The sequence below is a fragment of the Mirounga leonina genome, unplaced genomic scaffold, assembly GCF_011800145.1.
Source record: "Mirounga leonina isolate KUSES-001 unplaced genomic scaffold, KU_Mleo_1.0 Mir_173, whole genome shotgun sequence".
NCBI classification, from domain to species: domain Eukaryota; kingdom Metazoa; phylum Chordata; class Mammalia; order Carnivora; family Phocidae; genus Mirounga; species Mirounga leonina.
Window position 1 is genome coordinate 77528865 of NW_023270447.1, and position 9565 is coordinate 77538429.

General features: G+C 56.3%; 1 protein-coding gene across 2 annotated transcripts in view; it reads right to left on the reverse strand.

The window, feature by feature from the left end:
• Nucleotides 1-4745, reverse strand: part of EPHB2 (EPH receptor B2) — a 124581-nt gene extending 119836 nt beyond the window's left edge. For both annotated transcript variants that reach the window (XM_035019547.1, XM_035019546.1), the window contains exons 1-2: nucleotides 4423-4745; nucleotides 595-1279 (exon numbers count right to left, since the gene is read on the reverse strand). In XM_035019547.1, coding sequence (XP_034875438.1) covers nucleotides 595-1279; nucleotides 4423-4479 — 742 coding nt within the window. In that variant the 5' untranslated portion in view covers nucleotides 4480-4745. The remainder of the gene's footprint in view (nucleotides 1-594; nucleotides 1280-4422) is intronic.
• Between the last annotated feature and the right edge of the window lie 4820 nt (nucleotides 4746-9565).

Here is a 9565-nt window from a genome sequence, read left to right on the forward strand (position 1 = left end):
CACCTCACACTCCTTCTCCCTGTCCTCATGATCGCCACATTCCAAATGGTGGCGCCTCCATCCGCTTGGCTCCCTGAGTGGGGGATCCCCAGCCGACCCCCGATGGGCAGGGAGCATTGAGTGAGAAATAAACCTTTATTGTTTGGTCACTTCCGTCGAGCCTGGCCTGTATTGACGGATGCAGCAAAAGTCCAGTAAACATTAACTTATCCCTGTTATTTACTAGGCCTTATTTCCTTGATGAAACGACATCACTTTTGTAAATGAAGACATACAGCACCACTTGCTGTTGTTAAGATTCACATAATAATTAAGATGAGAAACGTTTATCCCTGTGCCCACGAAAATCACCTTGCCCGCTCCCCGTCGGACATCCGTGTACCACCATTCTAGAAGTGCTCTTCAAACGTTGCCCTCTGAGACATGGAACATTGGCTGCAGATTTGGGAAGCCCGGCCAGAGAGTGCCTCACGGTCGGCTCCAGGCCACTGCCCTTGCCAGCCTGAGTCACCCCCCCCAACCCCCCGGCCCACGTCTGCAGCCGAGCGCAGCTCCACGCCCCCTCAGGGGCACCTGCCCCGCCGCTGCCCTTACCTCTGCAGACCGTGCCATTCTCCACCGCCTCAAAGCCTGCTTTGCACATGCAGCGGCCAATGGGCACCAACCACTCGCCGTCCCCGTTACAGTAGAGCTTGATGGGCACGTCCACCTCCTCGGCGTTGGCGATACAGCTGCCCCGGGCGGCCACCAGCGAGGTGCTCTCGGCCCCCGAAAGGGTCTCCTGGAAGATGGCGCCATTCTGGATGATGCGGGGGCACTTACGGTAGAAGACGCGCACAGCGATGAGGGACATGCAGCCACCATAGTCCTGGAAGGCCAGGTAGAAGCCGCTGCGGGACACAGGCCCAAAGCTCCGCACCTCCGTGTTGATCTTCATGACCCGGCCACCCAGGTCCACCTGTGAGAAGCTCTCGTCGGCCGCGATGGTGTCCACCTTCACCCACGGATTCTCCATCCAGTTGGGGAAGGTCTTGGTGGCCGAGTCAAAGTCGGCCTCATAGTAATAGAGGTTGAAGGTCTCCTTGCAGGAGCCGGGCACGCTGGGGATGCTGCTGCAGTCACGCACCGAGAACTTCATCTCCACGTGGATGCGGTGGGCGCCGCGGCGCCGGATGAACTTGGTCCGTAGCCAGTTGTTCTGGCTCGACTCAAACACATTGCACACCTGGTACGTGCGGATCGTGTTCATGTTCTCATCGTAGCCACTCACCTCTTCCCACTGTGGGTGAAATGCTAGTCAGGTGGGGGAGATGGGGCTCAGCCCCATGGGTCGTCTGGCTAGAGGGGAGACACAGATCCTGTCTTAGGGAAGCCTTCAGTCGGATGGGGGTAAATAGGACTCTTACCACTGGGGGCCTCCTAGTCTAATGGAGGAGGCACACACTCTACCTTAGGCATCTTCTAGTCTGATGATGGAGACATGATTCGTATCATCAGAGAACTCCCAAGCTGAGGAGAGACATGGCCTTGGCCCCGAGGAATTCCCCAGTCTGTGAGGGAGACATGCCAATCTGATGGGAAGGGCACACACCCTGTTCTTGGTTTTCCCCTGATTAATATGGGAGATGTGACCCTCCCCCCTGGGGTGAAAAAGGAGATGTGGCCCCAGCTCCTGGGAAGCTCCCACCTAGAAGGGAAAATAGGGAGAGGCCCACCCTGAGGGAATTCCCTCTGCTGAGAACAGACATAGCTCTGTGCTTGGGGAGTACTAGTCTGATGGGGAGTCAGAACGTCTGCCTACTGGGAGCTCCTATTCTGACCAGGGAGACACAGTCCTTGCCCCAGGGGATTCCCAGTCTGACGTAAGAAGAGCCCTTATCCCCACGATGCGGAAGATAAGCAGTCTGTTCTGGGGCCTTACGTGGTTAAGATACCACTAAAGGAGTTAGGGGACCTGGAGAGAGAGACTTTCTACCCTTCCTGCCTGTGGCAGGTGCCTCGGCACCCTCCCTGGGCCCCAGACTGGCTCTCTCACATGCAGCTGAGAGTTCCCGAGCCCCACTGCTGGGGGTGCGGGGCAGGGCCATGGAAGGCTGGGGATGAAGGGCACCAGCCCCATGGTGTCTCCTCACAGACCCTCACAAGCCAAGCTCACTCACATGCTGAGCCTTTGTTCACAATTCTGTGCCCTCCTCGAGTACCCTCTCGTCTTCTCTGTCCATCCTTCTGGAGCCTCTTGCAGCAGGCTCTCTCCGGCTGCAGAGTTTGCATTCGCCGACTCTCCCGTGGGCCTCTGGGGACACCAGCCTGGGCGAGGGCCGGGCACCCTTGGGCCTCTCGGCCTGGTCTCCCCGGTGGGGCTGAGAGCTTGCCGAGAGTAGCTCCATACCCCTCCTGTGTCCCCGTTGGCAATGGGCTGGCTTTCCCTGGGCTAGAGCCAAAAGAGCCGGAACAGCAAGGCACCCCCTCCCGCCCATGCAGGCCTGGGGTGGGTGCTGGAACAGGACCTCATTTCTTTGTCCTGATTATCGCACATGCTGTATTACCATCACCATTTTACAGATGAGCGGGTAGAGACCAGGGAAGTGGGGCCACTTGACCCGGGTCACACAGACCTAGACCCGTTCCCATGCTTGGGCACGCTGCCTTGAAACACAACGACCCACAGGTAGCCCAGGAGTCCTGGGTTTTGTTCCAGCTCTGTTAACTTGATGCATGGCCTTGGGCAAGTCACTTCCCCTCGCTGGGCCTCTATTTTCCCAACTGCCAAATGGGACTGTGGGTGGGGGATGGTGAGGCAGGTGGTAGTAGAGGTGTCACCCGCAAGTGGGTGTTCTTTATTCTTCTGCCTTCCTCAGATATCTGGGCCAAGTCTGTGCGGGGCGCTGTGGTGGCTGCCGGCCTGGGGAGGGTTGATGTTGTGAAGGGCCAGTGCCCGTGGGGAAGGCCGAACTGGAGCCTGCTGGCCCAGCCTCGACGTCAGCGGTGGCTCTGAAGCTCCCTACGTTGCATTTTTTTTTTTTTTTTGGTGGCACCATGTGACAAAGTCAGCCCCTTGTTACAACCACTGCTCTTCTTCAGAACTTAATTAGAGCACTTAATTAGAGCACTCTGCCTTTCTCCCCTCTCTCTAATTAACATGCGGAGGCCCTGCAGCCTAAACACCCCAAATAATTGCGTCCGGGGGCCCTGCAGCCGAGCCTGGCCTCATTCCTGTTAGGGTGGGGCTGCGGGCCCGGCCGCCTTCGCAGATGGAAAACTGGTGACAAGAAAGAACCACAGAAAGAGGCCTGACCCTAGGGCCCTGCCTATTGAGAGCACAGGCCGGGGCGGGGGTGGGGTGGGGGGTGGGATGCAGCTCCTTGGGGCGGTAGCTGAGTCCCAGTGGGAGGAGCTGGGATGCGGGGAAGGGAAGGGAGGGGCTGGGGGAGTCCAGAGCCCTCTCCAGAGCCCAGGGGACGTAATGATACCCTGAGGACGTAATGATATCGAAACTCATGACCATGACAATGATGATGGTGGTCCGACTACAGCTACTCATCGTGGGGGAGGTGGGGAGGGGGTGCCCTCTGCCAGGCACTGTGCTAGACACCGTGCAGGAAAACCTCACATCAGTCCGGTGCAGAGGACATGACCACCATCATTTCATAGATGAGGAAACCGAAGCTCAGACAGGTTAAAGAACTGGCGCCAAATCATGCAGCTGGTGAGTGGCAGAATTGGGACAGAATTTCAGGCACGTCCGGCCCCACAGCCTGTATGTAAGTCGGTGCTAGAAGAACGAGGAATCTCAAATTGTGCCTGTTCTGGCTCCTGAGGGATTCACAGCCTACCTGGGCTCAAACCACTGGCCCCAGGGAAGTAGGGGCCTCATGGAAGTGTGAGAATAAGAGCTCAGGGAGGGGGAGTCTTGTGTTATGGGGACCCAGAAAGGGGGCCCGGAGGACGCAGTCACAGCCCTGGATACAAACCTGAGCCCCATCACTAACTAGGTGTAACGCCCCTGGCAGGTGGCTACAACTCTCTGAGCCTCAGTTTCCTTACCTGTAAAATGGAGGTGTTTCCTCCCCATATGATTGGAGATGATGTGTATAAAGGCGCTTCCTTGATTCAGTATGTAATACAGTGGGTGCTCAGAAAATGATAATTCACTTTCCTCATCTGTAGAATGGGGGCAGCGCGTGTTCCTACTTCTCAGCCTCGCCCTGAGGATGCCACAGGATAAAGACTGAAAGCAACCAGCATGTTGTCATGGTAACTGGTGCTCCATCAATAGTAGGGGACCAGGAGGGTGGGGCAATGAGAGGCCAGCCTCGGGCCCTGAAGGAGGGAAAGGAGCTGGAATTTAGGGGCATCCAGGCCCTGCAGCAGAACCCGAGGTCTTCTGAGGGACCAGGCAGGGTTGGGGGACCACCAACTCACCCCTGATGGAGGATGCACGATCCAGCCCAGCTCCGCTGTCGCTGTGGTTGAGTCCATCAGCGTTTCTGTGAGGAAAGCAAAGAGTCACTGCCGCCCACCTACTGAGTGCTGTCAATCAGCCCAAGACCCCCATCCCTCAAGGGCCTCCTTTACAAAGCGTCACCTACTTCCATTGCACCAATCAATCATCTGGCTGTACTCCTGCAGACTACCCTCCCTCTAGGTCTCCCACTCCATGATCCCACCCACTCCCACGTTCCGGCCAATCGTCTGATTCTACCTCTCCAGGCTCCACCCCTTAAAGCCCAGCTTCAGCCCTTCTGCCCGTGGTCATGCCTCCTCTCAGCCCACCATGTCCCACCAACCTGGCTATTGACATTTCCCTCCCTTGTTGGTGGAGAAGCATCTTAACCTGGACTCTCCTGGGTGGGCTTCAGAGAGTCCACCAGGCAACCCTGGAAATTTTACATCAAACTTAGGGTGTCTGTTTGCTTTTCGGCTTGCATCAAACTCTCAAAAACTGGAATGTGGCCCTTAGAAAGGCCTCTCTTTAAACCTCCTATCAGGGACACCCTCCCCCCTTCTCTAGGCACCTGGAGTCCTCCATAGTGTCCCCACACTGGGGCTCCCTCCCCGAGGGCTCAGTCAATTGTGCTCCTAGGATAGGGCCCTAGGAGTGGGGTGGGGGTGGGTGGGTGTTGAGCGTGAGCACTGTGCCAAGTAGCTCCAGTCTGTCACCTGCCCTCTGGGGGTTGAAGAAATTCAAATGAGCTTCTGAACCAGCCAGGGCCCCACCTGCCCCTCCCCCCACTCCAGCAGCTGGAAGGAAGGAGCCACACAGCCTGTTGATGAAGACCGCCAGGGCCAGAGAGAGGCCCATTCTTCCACAGATAAGGCCCAGGACCCCTTCCCACTACCCCATAGGGAATTCAAAACACTTCTTGAGCTGAACTGCATTGAGCAGATTTAAATTGACCCCGTTCAAGCATTCATTCAACACATATATCCTGATGCTCCTTATGTGCCAGGCACTGGGGACCCCGAGAGAGAAAACGGTGAAGAGTAAGGCCCTACTATGGAGTTGTTCACAGTCTAGTAGTGGTGATAAGGCGTGAATACAAATAGCCATGAGAGAGTGGGCAGAGAGACCTAGAAGGTCCCAGCCGGACCTTCCACACCAGCTAGCTTGGTGGGCATGGGTGAGAAGTGCTTGCTGCTATGCTCCGCCTCTGGGCCCCAGCAGACCTTACGAATCAATGCCCACACTCTGGCTGCACGAGGCTCCTGGCCTCTTTGTGCCAGGACGCTAACACCCACCGCTTGAGATGCTATCCGGGCCCAGCCCCACTGCTTCGTTTCGGAGATAGGGCGGCTGAGGCACAGAGAGGGGAAGAGACTTCCTAAAGATCCCATAGGAGTTGGTGGCAGAGTGGGAGGTGCAGATCTCCTGCTTCCGACCCTATAAACTTCTAGATACTTAGTTGGATAGCCTGGGCTGGATGAACTCGGCTGAGGATAGTGGGGGCAGGGTGCACAGTGCCCAGGCCGCCGTGAGGGTCGGAATGGGAGCAACAAGATCTTGAACTAGGGCAGGAGCGGCGTGGATGGGAGGAAGCATTCAGCCAGAGGTGACCCCAGTCAGACCCACGAGCTGACAACAGAGGAAGCAGCAGTGTCCCCATGACCGCCTGTGGCTTATGTCTGCGGTCACTGTGTCCCTTTGCACGGGGGGCTAGTGAGGGGGGAGGAGGGGTGCCAGGGACGGTGGAGTCCAGTGCCAAGGGCGTCTTTTTGATGGCAAATTGGAGGGAAGTTCTATTGTGCTGCTTTGGAGCTGAAAAAAGGGTTCCTTTTCACACTCCAAATGCTACAGATTCTTCTTCCTGGAGAGAACAAGGGCTGAACTTTTAACCTGTTTTCTCTCATCGGCCTCAGCCAGAGACGCGCCAAGCCGGGCTCTCTGCCTGGGCCTGAGGAACAGCTGCTGGGAGCCGTGTGGAACAAGGGAGAGGAGACTCCGCTTGGGACTAGAAAGGGCTCGCGTGGGGGAGGCAAGCGTGCCAAGCAGGTGGCCCCACCCCTTGGCTGGATTCTTGGGCTGACCCAGAGGCCAAGCACTAGAGGATTCCATGGCCCAGAGGAGGGGCTGTGAGCTACATCCTCATTGTATGGGTGGAAGCTCAGGCCCAGAGAGGGCAAATGACTTGCCAAAAGTCATGGACTAAAGCCTGGTGCTCAAACTCCAGGCTCCCAGGGAGCTCAGGCTGGGGAGTGCTCCACGGCCCCCCCTCTGCCTCCCACCACACCTGGAACCAGCAAGGGGAGGATCTCAGGAGGCCGGAAGTCAAGGGGCTAGTTGGTTCACAGATAGGAAAGGGCTAAGAGGGAGTGTGAAGTTTGCAGATCCCCTGGCGGCGGGCGGGATGCAAGAAGCTCCCTTCTCCCCATACCACTCCTGGCTTTGCCCGGAAGCCTGCCTCTGGGAAAGCTGTTACCCCTTGGGGCTGTGGCAGGAGGACACCCATGGGTGCTCTTCCCCCCGTACTTCCCCTCGGCCTTTTGCTTTTCAATGTTGACACCTCCCTCCACATAAGGCCGGTAGGCAGAGCAGATAAAGTAGGGGTCGGGAGGTCAGAGGGCCTTCGATTCTAACACCCGCTCTGCCACCTACTCGCCTTGTAACCTTGGACCTGTAACCTTCCTAAGCCTTGGTTTCTTCACCTAGAAAATCATCATAGTGCCTTCTGAGTGGGGCCAGGAGGACGGAAGGACAGGGAAGCGTGTTAACCTGGAGCCCAGTGCAAAGCAGAGCCTCGGTGAGTGGCAGATATTCTTTTTTTAGACGGAGCGTGGTGCTTTTTGTCTGACCCCATGCCTGCACACATGCCATTTCCTCTGGGCTCATGCGGTGGCCCCTGAGAGTGAGGCTCCCCCCACACTCCAGACGGCGCTTGCCAACATCTGACAAACATCAGCCTCTAGCCCCAGCGCCGCAGCCTCTGAGGAGCTTTCCTGGTCCATCTGATGCTGCTTTCCTGGGATGTCCTGCGTTTCCTCTTTGTTCCTCTCAAAACGAACACGAAAGTCACATTCGGTTCCCCAGGGAGTCTGGGGCTAGTCATTTTTGCCCCAGGAACCTGGGTGGGTTCAGGGAGCCAGGCCTCCTTCCACCACCAGCATTTCCTTCCTTTTCCCCATATCACCCCAGACATCTCCCCTCCAGCCCCAAAAATCTGCAAAAGGGAGAGAACTCATGGTCACAGAGATGGAGACCTTTCTATTAGGAGCTGGAGACCCTCACCAACGTTCTTCCAACAATGCCAAGACATAGTTGATACAATCCCATTTCATAGATGGGAAAATTGAGGCTTACAAAGGCTCGGGAGCTTGCCCAAGGTCACACATCTTGCATTCACAAGCTGTGCTCCAGCTGTACGGACTCTGTGGCGCTCTCTCTCAGCCCTGTACCCCACACATACTGTTCCTTCTGATCGTCTCCCCCTCCACACCTCCTCTGCCTGCCCCCAGACCCAGCACGGGGCTTGGCACATAGTAGGTCTACAGTCAGAGGCCAAAATCACCCCCCACCCCCGGGCTAATGTTCTGTTCCACCAGAACAACATTCATGACTTCAGCCATTGCCACCTACAACCTGCGCTGTATTTAGCTACTATTTTTGTTCCAGCTGACTCTTCTTTTAAGTGCATTTTAAGGAGGAAAAAGTTATCATTATTATAAACGGGAAACCAATATCACTTGCCATAAAAAGAAGGAAAATAAACACATGACTATTACAATTAAAAATGTTCCTCTGCAAACTACCTAACATCATTTCACTTCCCACACTTTGGGGACCGCGAGACTGTGCCGAGCTGCTTCTGAAGTGCTAGAAATGTCCCCATCCCATCCCTACTGTGACAATGACAATCCCTCATGCAGGGGAAGCTGTTTTCGCTGTACACAGATAATTAATCACTGTACGATGTGACAAAGACTGCGACAGGGACGTGCAAGGGGTACTGTGGGTGTGCAAGGAGAGGAAGAAAATGCTCAGCTTAGGGATGGCTTTCCTGGAGGAAGTGACACTTGAATGGAGGCTTGAAGAATGAGTTAGGAGGGAGTCAGGAGAGGCTGAATGGGAAGGGCATGTGAGGCAGAGGGAACAGTGGAGGCAAAGGCGAGGAGGTGAGTGACAGCACGGTCCGTGGGAATGAGTAAGTGTTGGCAAGGGTTGGCAGCTCTCTGAGGCCCCCTGGCTGGACTACGTTCACCTGCCCACATCCCTGCCTGCTCCTCTGGTGCTCCCCACCCCTGCCCTGCCCCACACTGCCCTTTTCCTCGCCTCTGTTCACTCCCACCCCAGCGAGCCCTCTGGAAATGTCTGGTTTGCAAGCCCTGAATGTGCTCCGTGACCATCTTTTAGAATCCCAATGGCTGGATGAGGGGACTGAGGCTGTGCGGACAGATTCTCAGCACTCCGGAGAAAGCTGGAACCAGGCAGCTTTCCAGCCGCCAGCTCGGACAGCCCGCCTCGGTGGGAAAACCGGGTTCGCACCACGGCAATGGCTTTGGCCCTAGCCCCGCTGCGCCCACACCCCCTCTCCTTCCTGGAGACTGCACAGAAGAAAGCAATCAGGAGGCCTTGATTGCACAGGCTGGGGAGGCCCGTAGGCCCCTCTGGCTATGTGTGAACGAGCAGTGTGCATTTCAGAAATATTTGAGCTAAAAGGGGAGACACACTGAAGTCGTTAGTGTGGAGCCGACAGGAGGGTGGCTGCACGCGGAGGCCCTGGCGGATGCTACCACCACCCCCTGTTTCAGGCTGGGGCAGGCGGCCACCGTCTGCTCCCCGATCCAGCCCTGGTCAGCTCTGTCTGACCCCTGCGGGGGCCGCGGACACTGTTTGTCTGGACTAATGGCAGTGTGTGAGAGTTCCAAAGAGATGAGGAGGAACTTTCATTAAGCACCTACTGTGTGCCGGGCACTGAGACAAGCACTCTAAATACGGCTTCGGCTCGTGACGACCTGTGAGGTATATGCTATTAACCCCGTTTTATAGATGCAGAAACTGAGGTCAGGGAGGTAAAGCAACCTTCACAAGGGCACACAGGTGAATCTGGCATTTGAAATCACATCTGTCTCA